This window comes from Manis javanica, chromosome 2 (genome assembly GCF_040802235.1).
Source record: "Manis javanica isolate MJ-LG chromosome 2, MJ_LKY, whole genome shotgun sequence".
Classification (NCBI taxonomy): Eukaryota; Metazoa; Chordata; class Mammalia; order Pholidota; family Manidae; genus Manis; species Manis javanica.
Window position 1 is genome coordinate 8,033,508 of NC_133157.1, and position 18,073 is coordinate 8,051,580.

The window sequence follows — 18,073 nt, forward strand, 5'->3', positions numbered from 1 at the left end:
ACACAGTCCATGCCGTGCCCAACAATTCATTCATCTCACGAGTATTTGCTGAAAGCCTGCTTATCCAGGGGCTACAGGATTGGATCAGACACAGTGCCTGCCCTCATGGAGTGTAGAGTCCAGCAGAGGAGATCACAGAGAATTCCAGTGCATCGCAACCGTGATAGGCGTCACAGAGGTCAAGTCCAGGGGGTTACGAACATGTAGAACGGGGGAGCTAAACAGTCTGAGGAGTGCGAGGCAGAAGAGAAGGAGACGGGACGACCCTCCCCCTGCCTTGCCACCCTACTGCATGCCACGCTGCCCTCGGGTGCTCCTCGGGCTCCGGCCAGGAGCTCAGCAAGAGGGCTGCGGGCACGGGAGCTGCTCCAGGCGTGCAGGGCCGCGGCCTCCTGCCTTCAGATGCCCCGATCCCCTCCCTTTCCCTTTCTGCCTCTGCTGGGGCCTGCCTGTCTCCTGTTGCTTCCAGAAGGCCTGCCTCCTGAAGCTGCATTTTTGGAAAGATCTGCTTGGCGAGAAGGCTGAGCTCATGATGGCTCTGGCCACTGGCAGTGAGAGGACCCTTACTGAGTCTCCCCTTATGTTTACTTTCAGGCTTTCACAGGCTCTGATCACGAAGAGGGACCACCATTTTGCAAGAACCATGAGGTCACTGTGCGTGACATACTGGTGGCTGGGACTGCTGGCTGCCACGGGAGTGGCTGCAGGCCAGAAGGATGATTTTGAGGGCACCGAGGAGGGCTCGCCCAGAGAGTTCATTTACCTGAACAGGTACAAGCGGGCTGGCGAGTCCCCGGACAAGTGCACCTACACCTTCATTGTGCCCCAGCAGCGGGTCACAGGCGCCATCTGCGTCAACTCCAAGGAGCCTGAGGTGCTCCTGGAGAACCGAGTGCATAAGCAGGAGCTGGAGCTGCTCAACAGCGAGCTGCTCAAGCAGAAGAGGCAGATTGAGACGCTGCAGCAGCTGGTGGAGGTGGACGGGGGCATCGTCAGTGAGGTGAAGCTGCTGCGCAAGGAGAGCCGCAATATGAACTCGCGGGTCACGCAGCTCTACATGCAGCTGCTGCACGAGATCATCCGCAAGCGGGACAACGCGCTGGAGCTCTCCCAGCTGGAGAACAGGATCCTCAACCAGACGGCCGACATGCTGCAGCTGGCCAGCAAGTACAAGGACCTGGAGCACAAGTACCAGCACCTGGCCACGCTGGCCCACAACCAGTCGGAGATCATCGCGCAGCTGGAGGAGCACTGCCAGCGGGTGCCTGCGGCCAGGCCCGTGCCCCAGCCGCCCCCCGCCGTCCCGCCCCGGGTCTACCAGCCGCCCCCCTACAACCGCATCATCAATCAGATCTCCACCAACGAGATCCAGAGTGACCAGAACCTGAAGGCGCTGCCGCCCCCTCTGCCCACCATGCCCATCCTCACCAGCCTTCCGTCCTCCACTGACAAGCCGTCGGGTAAGTCCTCCCGGAGCCTGCATCTGGGCCTCGGAGCCAGGCGCCAGGCTCCTCCTGGCTGAGGCCACAAGTGGGGGAAAAGCCACGGCATGTTGAAGCCAGGCCAACAGACTTGCGCAACCCCCCAGCCATCCCTTGGGCCGGCCACTGGAGCCGGTGGGGTGAGAGGGGGACCACATGCCTTATACGGGTGCTCCAAGGTAGAACCAGGAAGCGGGGGAGGTTTCTCTGGCTTCTGACAGGGAAGAACCCAGGCCTGTAGCCTTCTGGGCCCTGCACTAGCGGCTCTGTGCTGGCAAGCAGGCTGCCTCTCCTGCGAGCTCCTGGACTGTGCCGGGCCCAGAACTGGCATTCAGTAAATGCTCACCCAAGAAACAGGGGATGAAGGAAAAGAAAGTGTTATCATGGTAAAAGTATGATAAATGCATCATAGGGGCTGGGGGTTGGAAAGGAGTGCTTTCTAAAGCCCACGTGTTTCCTAGAGTCTGCTGCTGTCTAGAATCCCAATGATGACTCCATATACTCTTAAATACATGTTCCATGTTAAAATGTGGTAGTTCTCAGAATATCATTATGGGGGAAGAATGGGACTGCTGGTAGGTTTGGAAGCTTGCCCGAGGCACGGGCGCTGGGCACGGTCACAGATATTACATCATTTACCCCCGCTGCTCCTTACATAAGGTTAACTGAGAGGATAGGTATCTTGCTCACAGGCTTAGAGTCCCCTCAGGCCAGATCTGAATTCAGGCCTTTTCACTTTAAATCTAGGGCTGTGTCCTCTGTGCTCTGGGGGGCTACCCCCCTCCATCCTGGGGGAAGCATGGACCGAGCCCCCTGAAGCTCAGCCTTTCATTCATCCAGGACCCTGTGAGTCTCCCAAATGGGCTGTCATATGAGCAATGGATTTGTCTTTGCAAAACCTAACCATGTATCTGCTCCAAGGCAGTGATTTTGGTACCACTTTGTTGTATAAGCAGGGAGATATTTTTACTGAAAATATCCTGTTTTATATTTATTTCACACTTCTGAAAATAACCATCAGTACTGGGATGAACAGCTTCTTGCTAATTCAGAGAGGGGCTGGACCTCAGTGCAGGAGGGTGGCCCAGGCAAAAGACAAGGCTGGCATTGTGTGCGGGTCTGTGGGGGGGGCATCTGCCTGCAGCACCTCGTGGGAAACTGGGTGTGCAGGTTGGGAACCCAGGCTTCGGAGCAGACTTAGCTGGACTGAATTCTGGTTCGCCCGCTGATGAGCTCTGGGACACCAGGCAAAGCACTTTGCCCTTTAGCCCCTTAGTTTCCTCATCTGTCAGTTGGGGACAGATTAAAATAATGCCTACCAGAGGGCTTTGTGCTAAATGAAGGAAGTCAGAGAAAGACCAATACCATATGACTTCACTTACATGTGGAATCTAAAAACTCAAACAAACAAAACAGAAATAGAGTCACAAACACAGAGAAGAGACTGGTGGTTGCCATAGGGGAGGGAGGTTGGGAGAATGGGTGAAATAGGTAAAGGGAAAAAAAAATCGGTGAAAAAATAAAATAATGGCAACCTGAGGATTAAATGAAATATTGCAAAAAAATGTGTTTAGTGTAGGGCTGGGCCCGTGGTTAAGTCTTGATACATGGTAGCTATGAGCCTGATCTTGGTTTCTTCATCTTAAAACAAGGAGATTGAAAGAAATAAACAGTCTGTTTTTAGCTCTGGCATTCTACAGCTGATGACTAGTTCTTCTGTACATGCGTCTGTTTTAAATCAGAAGGTCTGAAAGAGGGCAGAATGTGAGAATATGTTTTGATGGAATACCCACTGGTAAAATGTGCCCCTGGGCACCAAAGGAAGGCTCAGCTGAATACTATTATAATCCATATGTGAGTCAGGCTGACCTGAATGGACCCAGTAGATCGCCTCTCACCTAAGCCATCTCTCTTACCTGCCTCAACAATTTCAGGACATTCCTGAGCTTTAACTGAGCTGATAGATAATAGCATAGAAATAGAAACCTTAAGTTTGCATCTATCCCTTGTTAGCTGTTTGCTCATGAGAAAATCACTGACCTCCTCTGAGCCTCAGTGTTCTCCTCTATAATGGGGACGCATCATAATATTGCAGGGATATTGTGGAAACTCAGTGCAGTTAAGCATGTGATAGTACATTGCGTGGGGCAGCCAACAGTGGTGGAGCCCCTCCTCTGTGCTGCTCACAGCGCTGGACATAGGGGGACAGGCGAGAGCTATCCCTGACCTCCAGGAGCTCGGTCTGAGGGAGGCGGCAGACGCATGGATGCATTGGCATCTCTTCACTGCCCACTAGTTCCATCCCCTAAAATCAGCACATCAGGTCTGACAGAGTATTTCTCCGAGAGGGACCATCTACCAAGACCAAAATCTCCAGAACGTTGTGAGAATTTATGGGACTAACTTAACAAAGTATCTGAAATCAGGAATGCAGTTGAAATCATGGGCTGGGGGGGTCACTGTGATGATACCATGGTGTGCTAAGTGCCCCACAGAGGGGCAAATGAGGGGCTGTGGGGACACTAAGGGGGCACGATTAAGTCTTCCTGGAGGAGAAGGGAAAAGTTGGACAGAGGTGGGGACTCTGGTGTTCCATCTTAAAGGAGCTGTAAGAGTTTACCAGGTGCATTTGGGAGTCAGGAAACCAATTTACTAGTGGGTCCTTGGTGGAGATGAGTTCATGCCAAGATCTGGGACACAGCCCTACACCTGGCACCTCAAATGGTTCAGATCTCCTGCTTCTTTGCATTTGCAATCCAGCATGGGCCGGGTGCAGTCCCAGACGCCTGCACACCCCCAGTCTACTTTGTCTCCCGCTTAGGAAAGCATGTCAGCAGCTGTTATGGAGATGAGGTGAATGCGCCTAATTCACCTTTTGTTTTTTTTTTAAGCAAAGCCCTCCCAAATGTTGGTCCTGATTGTTGGTAACAGATTCATAGTTAGTAAGAGACCCATCTCGCCACTGAGCTCCCACACAAGGCGTTACCAGCCGGGGTTGAGCACTGGGCTGTGGAAGCACGTGGTAGACAGAGCCCTGAAGATCTGGGGAGGCCCTGTTCTTTCCTGGTGTTGGGGCAAGTGGGCAGATGGTGTCTCTCCGCCAATCAGCACAGAGCTCTCATCAGGCCTGTTCTGGAGCCTGGGGCAGGTTCTGGCCCTGGAAGACAAACCCTTCCTCTGTGCTCTCCCCAGACAGATCCTTTGTTACCTGCGACATCACTCGGGGCCAGAAACACCTTTGCAAATAAACTCCTTGGCACTCAAGGCTTGGCGCTTCTAAATCTGTCATTCCACAGGCTCAGAGCCGTCTGCTCCCTGCCTCGCTGTCGGGGCTGCTCAGCCACAGCACGCCGGTCCCCAGGGGGCTGAGGGAGCCAGGGCCGTTTATCTGAAGCTGTGCTTTCCAGCTTGCTCCCAGCCAGCCAGTAACAGGACGGCCCCAGGCCGCTGAGAGCCTGAGGGAGGGAGGCCCAGGCCGCTCCTGGCTTCCCTGGCGTCTCACTGGGTCTTGTCCTGTGTCTGTCAGGTCTGACCAGACCTGGGGCATTTCAGTCAGGACGGTGTTTGTGCTGAGGCCTGTGGCCCTCTTCGCCTTCTCACACTCACACATCCCCTGCGTGCCCTTCACACACACGTGCACACACATGTGCGTGCATGCGTCCATCAGGTCTGTTAAAGAAGAAGGCTACAGGAGTCACTCTCTAAGAGGCAAACGACAGGACAGGACGGGGCCTCGGCTCCAGGATGGTTCTGGGAGGCCTGAGACATGACTCCTCAGCTTAGCCCAGGGACAGCCACGCACAGGTGTGCCCTTCTGCCACGGCACCGATCTGAGACACTCATCAGAGGAGAAAAGGCAGTGCTGCTACCAGCTACCACAGCGAGGCCTTGTCTGAAACAAACCTTTAAAAACCAAAAGGAGCAGACATTTCTAGCTATTTTCTCTCTTGAGAAAGAGAATATCATCAGCCTGGTGTGTTTCTCAGTGGATAATAAAGGAGCCATAAAATTGTAAAATATTAAAGCTTGTAGAGGCTTCTCAGATCCCCTAGCACAGCCCTCCTGTCCCAGAGCCAGTCAGTGGGAGAGCCAAGATAGTCCAGGACTTGTAACTTCCAGGATATTGAAGTTCTGAGAGGTTAAGTAACTTAGCCAAGATCACACAGCTAGTAAGTGGCTCAGCCAAGGCACACACCCAAATCTGCCTTAAACTACTCTGGGATACTACACATTTCCATGGAAAGGCCAGAGGGGACCTGGTGTGAAAATCACTCTATAAATGCTTGCCTTGGTCAGGTGCCAGCTGCCTGGGACATTACCCTCCATCACTATTTCATGGATCAGGATATGAGCAGTAACTTGTAAAAGGGTGCTGGGGACAGAGTTAGGAGATTTGTCATTAGAATTCTCACAGCTCTGATAATGCATGACACGCACCGGCATGGTGAACGCACTGGTCTCACGCCGCCCACTCCTGCAGGCTCAGGAGGAACCCATTGAACCAGTCTTCCATGGCCAGCTCACCAGTCAGTCACACAGATGGACTGTTTTGGTGAGTTTATGCCGTAGACTGTATCAGAACCCTGAGATGCTGCCAAAAATTAAAAAAATAAAAAAGGTAAAGCAGAATAAACTTGGCCTCATACTACAGAGTAAAAAAACTAAGCACTCCCACAAAAACATAATACGACCTGAATCCTGGTAAGTGGACAGGCTGCAGCTATAGATAAGCCTGATTTTTAATTTGTATCAAATCTGGGCAAATTCTCTGGGGTTACTTTTATGCAACATTTCAATATACAGCTAATGCCGAAGTCCTGATTTCTCTAAATACGTTAATTCTAAATGTTAGAAATCAGTGGATTCGACAGGTCTTGGGGCCACACTGGGTGGCAGCTGGGCTGTCTTACTGGTAACGCTAGTGACACATGGAAGCCATGCCTCCCTCACAGCAGATGGTGTAGGCCAGGGAGGCATGCACACCACGAACAAGTGTTTTCCTAGACGGATTTTTCTCCCTGTAGTTTACCTCCCCGTACGAGGTAGGAAATACGTATGTTAGATTGTGGTTCCCACTAGCATGCTTGGACATACAGAACAAGGTCTATCACACTGTGGCCTCCGTTCTTTCAGGAGGTCCAGCAGTTGTCCCTCTAGGGGAGAAGCTTTAGCTGAGGGGGCATCCTCGCCTGAGCCCTGTGCAGAGCTGGAGAAGCATCTGGGAATTTGGGGGACGGTGAGCATGGCTGTGGGTCAGAGAGGCTGAGGGACAACCCAGCTCAGGTCTCTGGTCTCTTGTCTCCAAAGCTTGTGCTGTTTTCACTGTAGGATGTGGTCTTGTTTCTAAAATGTTATTGTTGAACAAAATGAGATTCCCAAATTCATTATGAACTACGTAATCCAGTGATATTTCAAAGAGCATTTTTTGCTAGCTTCTTCATAAACAAAACTCACTCAAGTTCAAGGTGGGTCATCTTCCTTCTGGCCTTGCCTTCCTCTCCCCCCTCTAGGGGAACCTCGGGGGACAGACCCCAGGGAGCCTTCTGAGGGTGACAGCAAGCTTTCCCTCTGACAGTGGGGCGTTTTCCAAGGAAGACGTTTGGCTAACTGCTCAGGCTATTTACAATCCCAGCAGATGTACTATCAACTTGTTACTGTTAGAAGTGGTGATCCGGCGGCCTGTGGCCTGGAAATCCCAACAGTTTGGCACTTGGCAAACTGAAAGCAATCTGGGAAATCCTGGGGCTCATTAGGTGCACAAACGGATTGTTGTGGTGAATTTACGCAGGAGGCTGGTCCATAACCCTGAGCTTCTCCCCCAGAGAAAAAGTAAAGAAGAAGACAGAATTAAGCCAGCATCACACTACGTGTCTGAAACGCACAGGGGGAGGTTTGTCGAACGCAGTGGGTAGTGCGCGGTCACAAGAGCAACGCCGGGGCTTCAGCTCCCCTGCAATGGCTCTGGGAGGAGAACACAGGGAAAGCGAGCCCCATGACCAGGGAGGGAGTGGACCGCAGGATGAGCGGGGGGCGCTATAGGCCCTGGAGTGGTTCTGCATCATCCCTTTTATGAAATGAATAAGTGATTTTCTCATGTTAATTAGATTTTTAAGTTAATTACAGTAATTTAAAATTACTGTATATACAGAAACTTTGCTAAGAGAAAGGAAATTTTTGTTTAAATGACAAATATAATGGCTTTTTAAAGTTCCTTAAAGTTGAAGTTAAGATGTCTTAAATGGTATGTCTGGAGTACCGTTCAAAAGAACAAAACCAGTCATCTGGTGCCACCCCAAATACAGCTTGCAGGCTTTCTACTCCAGGCCACCCGGGATCCCCAGACTCTGGTCTAGAGGCTGATTATCCTCTCTTGCGGGGGGGGGGTCCCTGTTTCCAGACGCATTATTATGATCAGTTCTCAGACGGGGAAGATCAGAATGAAGATGACAAAGGGGATGCAGCTCGCGGTGGTGAGGAGATGGGAGAGGGAGAAGGCACTGGGGCGCTATGTGACCTCTGCCCTAGGCTGGGAAGATGGCACTTGCTCACTGCCCCTGAGCACGCTCCTGCCTGGAGGAGCCCAGAGCATGACGGGGAGCCAGCGCCCGGACAATCCTGACACCCTGAGACAGCTGCAGCCCAGGGCCGCGGAAGAACCAGGGCACAGGAGGCGGACCCGTATTCAACCCAGAGCCTCCACTTCTGGGTGTGTGACCCTCTGAGCCCATCTCCTCACTTTTGCAGGGGCTCGTGAGGATGAAATGAAAGAGCACTGGCCTGTGAAAGGCTCTACATACATGTCACTGTTCTTCCTCTATTCCAGTGGAAGTAACTAAACAGGGCATCATGGGAACCCCGAGGAGGATAAAGGCTCTTCAGGGGTTGGGGGAGACTTCCTGGAGGAGGAATGAGAAGGGCTGAGGGCTCAGCAGATACACTCTCTGCACCATTGCCAGCAACCATCAAGAAATCCTGAAGACCAGGCTCGGTGCTGGGCACATGCCATTTTCAGAAAGAGGAAAAGGACGAAATACTAGAAATTACATACCAATTGGCTTGTAGTCAAGCCCCAGCAAAATTACACAGAAGAATTTTATAACTAAAGAGAGGTTTGTGAGCATTTGGAAAACTACAAGGTGCTCAGTGAAAGCCAATACAGGCTCTCTAAGACAAGCCCGTAAGCTGATTTCGTCCTGAAAGGGGTTAACAGGCTGGCAGACCATGGGCACGCCACCCATCCGGCGTCTGTGGAGCGGTCATGCAGTCTGATAAACCCTCCCCGATGGCCTGCAGAACAGCATCGCCAGTCTCTGGAGTAAGGGTCTTGCTCGCTCTCGTCACCACACCCAGGGAGCCTCCTTGGGCTGCCTCACCCCGTGTCCAGTGACCTCCCTCCCCCGAGGCAGCCTCGGGCACCACTGGCCACTATACCCAGAGGCCCTGGGCTTCACTCCCGCCAGTCCCAGGGAGCCCCAGGGAGCCGTTTGCCTCTGCATACAGTGAGCACACCACAACCTAAGTTAGACTCTTTCTTTTTTAAACTGCTTTAAAGTCCATATTTCTCCTCCTGCCCACGAGCTCTGATGGAACCCTGGAGTGGGCACAATGCATTTTGGGAAGCAACACTGCCATGGCTGTTTATCCTGAGGTCAAACCGTCAGAAAGAGGATCTCTTTCAGCTCTTCGTGGGCCCAGGGCTTCTCTTTTGGGAGGCCTCAGATTGTATCAGATGTGCTGAAATACACCCACCTCACACATCTAATATAATTTTTACTGTAAAAGTTTTGAAAGGGTTTTAAGAATTTTGCTTTTGAACATATTTGGCCAAGAGTAACACAATTAATTTATAGTTGGCTCTGATTTCTCAGCAAGCATCAGGCACGTTCAGGAATTCTTGGGAAGTGAGAAAAATCTAACCTACAAATTGTTTTCAAAAGTAATAACTTTTTTTATGAAGACTAAATTTAACAATTAGTGAACTTGACAAGATATTATACTTTGTAGAAACTTAATTATATAGTTATAAATTTTGATTTTGCAGTTTTTTTTCATATTTTAGAACCAATAAATTTTTTTAGGGCTCAAACACTTTCATAAACTTCTAAAAAACCTCGTTGGTCCCAAGCACTGTGCCTGTCATCTGAGGACTAAAGTGGACCACATGGCCGCAAGAGAATTTGAACCCCTTCCCCAGAAGGACCAGAAATGATTTTCACAATGTCAGCTCCGAAGCTTTGCAAGAATTGGAGATGCCTTTGGGAGTGTACCAGCTATTCCTGTGTTTAGATTATTATTTTGTAATCTGCTTCACTGAAAAGTGGTCATTGACATAGGACATAGAAGTTTATAACCACAATATTATTTTCCCAAGCCTTCTGGATAAATAAGCCTTAAGCAGCATATATCAGTGTTCCTGGCAAGCCCCTCCCCGGTGTCTGCCCTCCTGCCCCTACACAGGATGCCCAGCAAGTCCTGTCACTGGCCAGGCAGTACTCACACCTAAGCAGTCCACATGCCCTGGCTCTCAGATGGATTAACTTGGGTAGGAAATTCCAGATTCAATTTCAACATCTCCTCTTAGAAGAATGTTTCAGGGAGCGGCAAAAAGGACTTTTTGGAGATAGACCATCAGTGAGAATAAGTGAAAACAGCATATGGTTCTCATACAAAAGCCGTGGGTCTTGGTGATACCACAGAAGCCTCCCCCAGTGCCCACGTGTGGACTAAAACACCCCGGGAACACTTCCTGCAGGTCACAGGGACCTCTGCACAGCCTCAGGCGGTCAAGTCCTGGAACTTGGGCCTGGGGGGTGAGGAGTCCTGTCACCGTGGCCTGAGGCCGCGGGAGAGGCGCCCCTCCTGCCCCGTGTCTCAGTCCCTGGCCCCATGGGGAGCTGCCTGTCAGCCGGGTGTGGTATTCTCGGGCAGTTGAGAGTTGATGCAGTGGGTGCGCCCATTTCCCCACGGGAGCCTGAATGGGCAAGTCAGGCTGAGCTGGTCTGCCCCAGAAACTGCGAAAAGAGTTACACTCCAGTCTGGCCTGCTGCGGCTCTAACTAGCTTTACCAGAAAGGCCCGGGGTTAGGGAGAGCGAGACTGATGAGCCATTTTAAGAGGCCCCTAGTTGCCTGGGTGGCTCTGTTCCGAGGGTGCCTGATCGCTCTGCCAAGAACCCGGGAGAGGAAGAAGTGGGGAAGGGACTTACGCTGCAAACCCAGTCACCACCAATGCTCACCAGGCTTGACACTGGGGCTTGGGGCCCAAGACCTGCATCCTTTCTGTTCCCATTATTCTATGCCCCTTTCCCCGAGGCGCCCTGCCTCCAGGTCCCGTGTGCCCCCTACACGCTGTGCTGCTTCTCTGAGGAACCACACAGACTCAGCTAGGCCGCGGCGGCTGCACTTCCCTTCACACAAAACGCTCCGGCTGCAGCTCTGCTGACAGTGTGAATATGGTCTTTACAGAGATGAGGTCCCTCCGCTCAGAGGCTTGGTGCCGCCGAGTTAGTGTTGGCCTGTGCTGTGGGCAGAGCCGCCCTTTCAGAAGGGGGGCCAAGGGAAACATGGCCTGGGCACTCTGCGCTGTTCCAGAGGGCGGGCTCTGCCCACTGCCGCCTGGAAACGCAGTTCCGTTGACAAAAAGATTTCCATCCTCCATTTCAATATATCTTTGTGGCCCTTTCCACTGAAGTTCTGACTTCTAAGATTTGCCTTTATGGGAAACACTGATCAGTAAATAGTCTTACATTTTGTCTTGGAAATTGAAAAGCCAGTACGGTACCTTGTTTGCGTGTGGACATGTCTAAGTGCAGACAACTGAGAAATGATCAGCTTCCATCTATCAAAAGAAAGGAAAACAACCCTCATTGGCACCTGCTCTTGTTGGCCTCATGCTGCGTGTTCCTGTGTTTGTCAGACCCTCAGAACAGCCTGACTTGCTACCCAGGCCCCGGGGAAGAAATGCTTCTTTCCCCTTGTTTACAAAAGTAGAAACTGAGGCTCACGGGACTTCCCAAAGTCACTGTGTGAGGACATGAGGCCACCAAGATTTGAGCTGAGGGCTCCTGACTCCAAGTGTGGGGCCCTGTCGCCAGACCTACACACTTCTTTCATAGGTTCCTCAGCCAAAGCCAGACACCTCCCCCGGCGCCAGGACAACGAGCATATATACAAGGCACAGATTTCTCATCAGAGCAGGATGGTTTGAATCAGCTACTTTAATGGAGTTACATGATAATCTTACTGCAACTATTTTCTGCTCTTGAACATTTTAGTGCTGCCAATTTTTCAACGCTAAGTATTTTTCTAATTTTCATCCATCATTTAATTTTTCTGACCTTTGCCACTGGTGCCTTTAATGTAAGAAAAGGGACTGTGTTTGAATGCAGATTTGCTTGAGCTCTACAAGGGTTTCTCAGGGAAAACTGTTTGGAAACGTTACTGATGGATGCTAATGGGGTCCTGAGTATCATGCACAGGGCAGGGTGCAGGGGACAGGGAGATGTTTTCTGTAACAGCAGAAAATACTAAACACTTTTATACTGTTTCATATCCATTCTATAATTCTAGAAAGCATGGCATACCTAAAAGCCTTGAAGGAAAGCATTGCCAGATTTGCCTTAAAAAAAAAAAAAAAAGGAAACTGTCTACATTATAAAAGATACTAAAGTAGTTGAAAAATGGGCAAAAGACACCAAGAAGTAAGCATGGAAGAAAAACTAATCAATAAAGACTTTTAAAAGGTGTAGCACCTTGACAAAGAAGTGTTAACTTTTTTTTTTTTAACCTGGTTGACTGGCAAAGATTAAAAATAGTCCTAGGGACACAGAGATAAGCCAGCCTGGGTCCCCCTACCCTGGAGTTTCACTCTGGTTGGAGAAAAGAGAGAGAGCTTATAGTATGGGCTCTGGACCACCTGAGTTCAGATAGAGGCTCTAACCCTTGCCAGTCATGTGACTTCAGGGGTGTCACCTAACGTCCCCTGCTCCAAGTTCCTCATCTATAAAATGCGGAGACCACCACTGACTGCATAGGTGTGCCGGGAGGACTGGGTGTGTAAATACACGGATGGGGCCCATGTGCTCAGGACACGCTGACCGGCAGGAGTATCCTGTCATCACTGCTACTCCAGCCAGGACTGTCTTGGAGCTAAACCTGGGTTTGGAGGTCCATTTATCTTCTGAAGTTGTAAGTAAGATTGTGTGAGTCTGCATTTTTCTGAATAGAGGGTCTAGAGCTTTCCCCAAATTCTTATAGGGATTGTGGACCCCAAAACATTTTAAAACACTTGCCTTTTCAAAAAGCCCTCTGCAGAAACGTCAAAGGTAAACTGCAAACATTAATGGCGCCCACAGAAGCAGCCAGGCTGGGAGCCCTGAGGCAGACCTTGCCACTCCCAGGGGTCTCTGGGGCCTCTTCTCGCCAGTGCTTCCCCCTGAGCACTCCAGGGCAAGCCCCCCAGGGGTGTGATTCTGCAGGCTAATGCTGGCTCTTCCATTCCCAGCATTCGCGTCAAACTGCCTCTCCACCTCTCCGTGCCGCTGGCTTCTGACTTGGGAAAGAGCTCGAGGCCTCCCGCTCCTGCCGGATGCTCTGCTCCAGCTGTGGGGGACAGCCTCCCATTCTCTGCCTTGGTCCCTCAGGCTGTGGGCCGAACACAACCCAAACCTTTTCTTCTACACGAATGCTCTTTCTGGAGGTTTGGCCTCCCCGTCCCCAGGACGGAAGACGCACAGCCAAAGAAAGCAGCTGCACGGGCCACATCTGCTACCACGCCGGGGCCTGGGGTCCTGCCCCGTCCCTCAGCGGGAAGAGGGCTGGAGAACGAGCGGACAGGTGCAAAGCCTCCCCCCTTGGAGGCTGAGAAGCCCTCAGGTTAACCGCCAGCAATAAGCGCCCACACAACCTTCTCAGTGCTATATTGGCACTGGGGACAGAGGGCAGCAAGACAGCTTCTGCCCCCGCATCAGGTTCCAGGAAAGATGCTCAAACACAGCTGCAAGGGCTCAGGAAAAGCCCACGTGAGACGTTAAAGACCACAGTTCCAAACTTCTCCTGTTTAACCATCATGTGTGGACTAATCAAGCCCAACTGCGACCAGGAAAGGATTTGAGAAGTTTGCTGTACACAGGAAAAGCTGAGTACACCTGCCACCGATGCCCGCTCACCCCTGCCATCTCCCCCCCACCCCCACAGAAGGGGGAAGGACAGGATTCCACAGGAAATTCCAGTTGGGAGAAGGCTGGTGAGGTCAGCTCCCCCCATGCTGGTCATCAGAGCAGCCCCCACCCTATCCTAGGCTTCCGCTGCCCCGCACGGCACCTGCCAGGGCTGGCACTCAATAAATACCTATTGAATAAACATACACATTCATAGAAAGAACAAGATGGAATTTTCTCAGCACTTTTGGTCTTAACTATCCTTGGCTTAAGGACTACTTTGGAGAGAAGCTGAAACAATGGGTGGCAGTGTTATTTATTTTAAAATAAGTACTTCAACGGTAGGTCTTGACAAACTTCTGGCCCTCCTCAGATCATTGAGGAAGAGCCCAGTTTCGTTGGATCTCGGTGACTGCAGCCGGCTCCGCTGGGGGCTGGGGCGGCCACCAGCTGCAGTAAAAGCTATGGGAGCTCCTGAGTCTCAGCAACACCCATTCCTTCTGACGGGGCTGCCCACGCGCAGTGGAGACACAGATAATCACAGAACCCAGCTCAGTTTCAGAAGTGAGCCATGGACTGAGATGTGTCCCAGACCCTGTCCTGTAAGTTCCTGGACCCGCTGAGAGGACAACCACCTCAGAATGAGCGAGCTCTGGGCACGTGGCCCTCAGCGAGCTTCCTTTGGAAAACATACAAACTTAGTTACCACAAAAGGTATTTGGAGACTAATGTCTGAATAGCAGAAATATCCTGAAATCCCTGGCCAAATCCCTGTGAAGCCATGGAAGTTCATTTACCAAAAACTGCAGCAACCGCCACCAAGCACTGTCACGGAAAAGGCAGGGGCGGGGTGAGAACCGCAGGCCTCCGGAAGAGCAGTGAAGCCATCTCACTGAGGGGACAAAGCCCTCGGGGCCACACAGTGTGGATCACACTGCTGTAGACTAGCAAGCATACATCTCTTTCTGCCAATACAACCAACTTCAAAGAAAAATCACTCCAGGAACTCCACACAAATGATCTCAGCAACCCTCACAACTTGAATGAAGCAAATACCATCTCCCTTCTACCAACTAGGGAACCTGATGACTTGGGAGAAGGCTCGCCCAAATCACACCACGAGGGAGGTAGGGGGAAAGTGGCCTCGAATCCAGGCATCCTGATCCCCCAGCTCTGGGCTCTGGTTTTTATATCACATTTTTTCTCAAACTTGCAAAACCAAAATGGGTCCCCTCACACTGCAGACTGGAGGTTGTGCCCACTTGGGGTGCAGATGGGGATGAGGGGAGGGGAGAATGCGACTCCGTGGCCAGGTGACAGGGAGGTCTGTGACATGTGCACACCTGTGTCCCCAGGCCCATGGAGAGACTGCCTGCAGGCCCTGGAGGACGGCCACGACACCAGCTCCATCTACCTGGTGAAGCCAGAGAACACCAACCGCCTCATGCAGGTGTGGTGTGACCAGAGACACGACCCTGGGGGCTGGACAGTCATCCAGAGGCGGCTGGATGGCTCTGTCAACTTCTTCAGGAACTGGGAGACATACAAGGTGAGACTGCAGGGCCTGCTATGTGGCCACCCCAGCCAGTAAATAGCCATGCGCAGGACAGGTGTGCGTGACCTGTGAGGGCCTGTGTGGCCCCAGACAGCAAACACCAGAGGTGAGAAGGACACCAACCGGGCCAATTTTGCACACCCACCAGGGATGGTGAGGGCGAGCAGGTCCTTCCCTGCCTGCCACTGGCAACCACTGCAGGACACCAGTTAGGAGCCCAGACGCAGAATCCCACGCATGGGACTGGCGGCTCCTCAGCCCAGCCCAGGCGGAGGAGCATCTTACTAGCAGCTGGGCTTCCCTGGGGAAGACCTGTTTCCACAGCCCAGAAGGGGTAAGCCCCCGGGCCTGCCGCAGGGAACTATGGGAATACTAGGGTGCTAGTCCCAGCGCTCTTCCGGGCGGCTCTTCCCCTGGACTCCCAATTCCCAGGTAGCGGAATGCTCAGCCTTGTGGTAAGACAGGCTGCTTGGGCTCGGCTGCACATTAGCCTCCCTCCTCTAAACAAAGAAGTGGGACCAAAGACAGCAAGAGTGCCGCACCACGCTCAGGGCTTCCATTTTTACCTCTTTAACTTCACATCAGCCCTGCGAGGCCCAGGTTACAGATGAAAAGAAGAAAGGTTGCACAGCAGGAGGCGGCAGAGCAGAGCCTGGAGCCCAGGCCTCTGATTCCAAAGCCTGCAGACTACCTGGGCCGGGACGCCTGCACGGGGCTCTGCTCGCTCCCTTCCTGTCCTGGTTGCCTTCCTGCCGGGGTCTCTGCTTTCTTCTCCTTCTTCTCTACCTCCTGCTGCAGAAGTCCCCGTAGACGTACCCCTGACCCCCTCCTCCTCTCCATGTTCTCTCTCAGAGGCAGTAGAGCACAGTGGGTAGGCCTAGGTTCTTGGTTCAATTCTGAGCTCGCCCTGAGGCGCTCTGTGACCCTGGGCCTCAGTCCACCCATTCTAGGGAGGACATAATAGCACCTAGGTTGCAGAGTTGGCACAAGGATTAATAAAATGACCCCTGTAAAGTTCTGATAATAGTGCTGGCACACCACAGGTGCTCGCTAAATACTAGCTATTATTATCATTAAAGAACCCGTCAATTTTGAAGACTCCAAATGACTATCACTTGACTGATGACACCCAAAACTACATGTAAAGACATTACAAAACCACTGGGTTTTAGACCCTGAAGAGAGCCAGGTGGGCGTGGCATACATTTGTCGCAGCTCCTACGTGCCTGATATGTCAGAGTTTCCACAGAACCCTGACACTCAGCCCGCCCACAGGGAAGGAAACTGATGCCCAGGGGAGGTAAAGGGTCTGTCCAAGGGACTCCTGTTGTCTGCCTGCTGTGTGCTAGGCTCTCAATGTACTGTAGCACATGTGTCCAAGAGGAACTCTGGGGAAAGTAACCTGGCATCACCGTGTTCACCCAGTGCCCAGCACACAGCAGGCACTCTCTGAGTGGTCTTGATCACTGATGCGCGACTGAGGCTCAGGCGGGCAGAGTGACTCATCAAGTCGCAGCCAAGCTGGGGAGAGGGCATTTGAGCCCAGCCCTGCCTTATGCTCTGCCCGTTTCCAGGCCCTTCTGTCCAGGGCTGAGCATCCCACAGCTGGGCCTGCTGGCTGGGGGCCCTGCCTCTCCCTCACTGATGCTCTCCCACGTTTTCCCCAGCAAGGGTTCGGGAACATTGATGGCGAGTACTGGCTGGGTCTGGAGAACATTCACTGGCTGACGAACCAAGGCAACTACAAGCTGCTCGTGACCATGGAGGACTGGTCTGGCCGCAAGGTCTTTGCAGAATATGCCAGCTTCCGCCTGGAGCCCGAGAGCGAGTATTATAAACTGCGGCTGGGGCGCTACCATGGCAACGCTGGCGACTCCTTCACCTGGCACAACGGCAAGCAGTTCACCACCCTGGACAGAGACCATGATGTCTACACAGGTAGGACCCGTGGTCAAAACCAGGTGCAAGGCAGGGAAAGGTCAACCAAAGCCAGAATCTCTGACTCCAGGGCCTGGGAAGGGGAAGATCCCAGGGGCCAGCAGCCTGGCCCTGCTCCTGCCCCGTCAAGGTCCATTCCCTTGCCTACAGCGTACAGATCCCCTTGGCAAAGCTGGGTCAGAGTGACATTTACAAAAAGGTTAAGGTAAAGAGGTGTACAAATTACACATTCAAGGGTCAGTCTGGGCCAAGCCAGGTGTTGTGCTGGGCTGTGTGCTCACATCTCCTCTCTGAGAAGGAAACTGAAGCTGTCAGGGCCGCACATCCTCATGGGCTCTGGGCCACACACCTGGTTACCAATGCTGGCCCACCTCCTACCAGTGTGTGCTTGGGCATGCTACTCAATTCCTCTGGGCCTCATTGCACATCTGGAAATAAGGACAATACCTGCCTTGCAGGGTGGTGAGAAGGTCACAGAGAATGTACTTGAAGTGCTTTGTCTGGGACTTGGCAAACAGGGTTCAATTCAAGTGGGCTCTCTTTGTGGTTACTGTAATTAGCACGTACTGTTAATACAGTGCTGTAAGGGAGCTACTAAAAGGAAACCAGGTAGGAGAGATGAAGTGATTTGTCCAAGATCACATGTCTCAAATCCATATCGTTGCTAAGAAGTGTTTGCTAAATGAAAAACACAGGAGAAAAAGAAAACTACAAATTTTAAGATATAGTCCAGCTCTGAGTCCAGATATCAAAATGCCCAAGGGTATTGCCTCTCAAGGTCCCACACCCCGTTTCCTGACGTGAGGGCCTCTGGGGCCTAGCTGGTAGCCAAGTCCTCAAGGCCTCGCTCCTCCCTGAGGGGCCAACCCCACCTCCAGGCCAAGGCTGCCCCAGCTCTCCGTTCAGTCCTGGCCTGAAGGACACCCTCTCCCCTTGAGCACTG

At 52.0% G+C, this 18,073-nt stretch overlaps 2 protein-coding genes across 26 annotated transcripts in view; one reads left to right on the plus strand and one right to left on the minus strand.

Moving 5' to 3' along the window:
* The window catches only part of RALGPS1 (Ral GEF with PH domain and SH3 binding motif 1), a 270,250-nt gene that overhangs the window by 106,316 nt on the left and 145,861 nt on the right, over window positions 1-18,073 (minus strand). The gene's annotated exons all lie outside the window — the stretch shown is intronic.
* ANGPTL2 (angiopoietin like 2) overlaps window positions 1-18,073 on the plus strand; it is a 34,517-nt gene that overhangs the window by 13,178 nt on the left and 3,266 nt on the right. Inside the window, exons 2-4 of the mRNA XM_017646957.3 lie at window positions 595-1,460; window positions 14,993-15,186; window positions 16,860-17,130. Of these exons, the coding sequence (XP_017502446.1) occupies window positions 644-1,460; window positions 14,993-15,186; window positions 16,860-17,130 (1,282 nt within the window). The 5' untranslated portion in view covers window positions 595-643. The remainder of the gene's footprint in view (window positions 1-594; window positions 1,461-14,992; window positions 15,187-16,859; window positions 17,131-18,073) is intronic.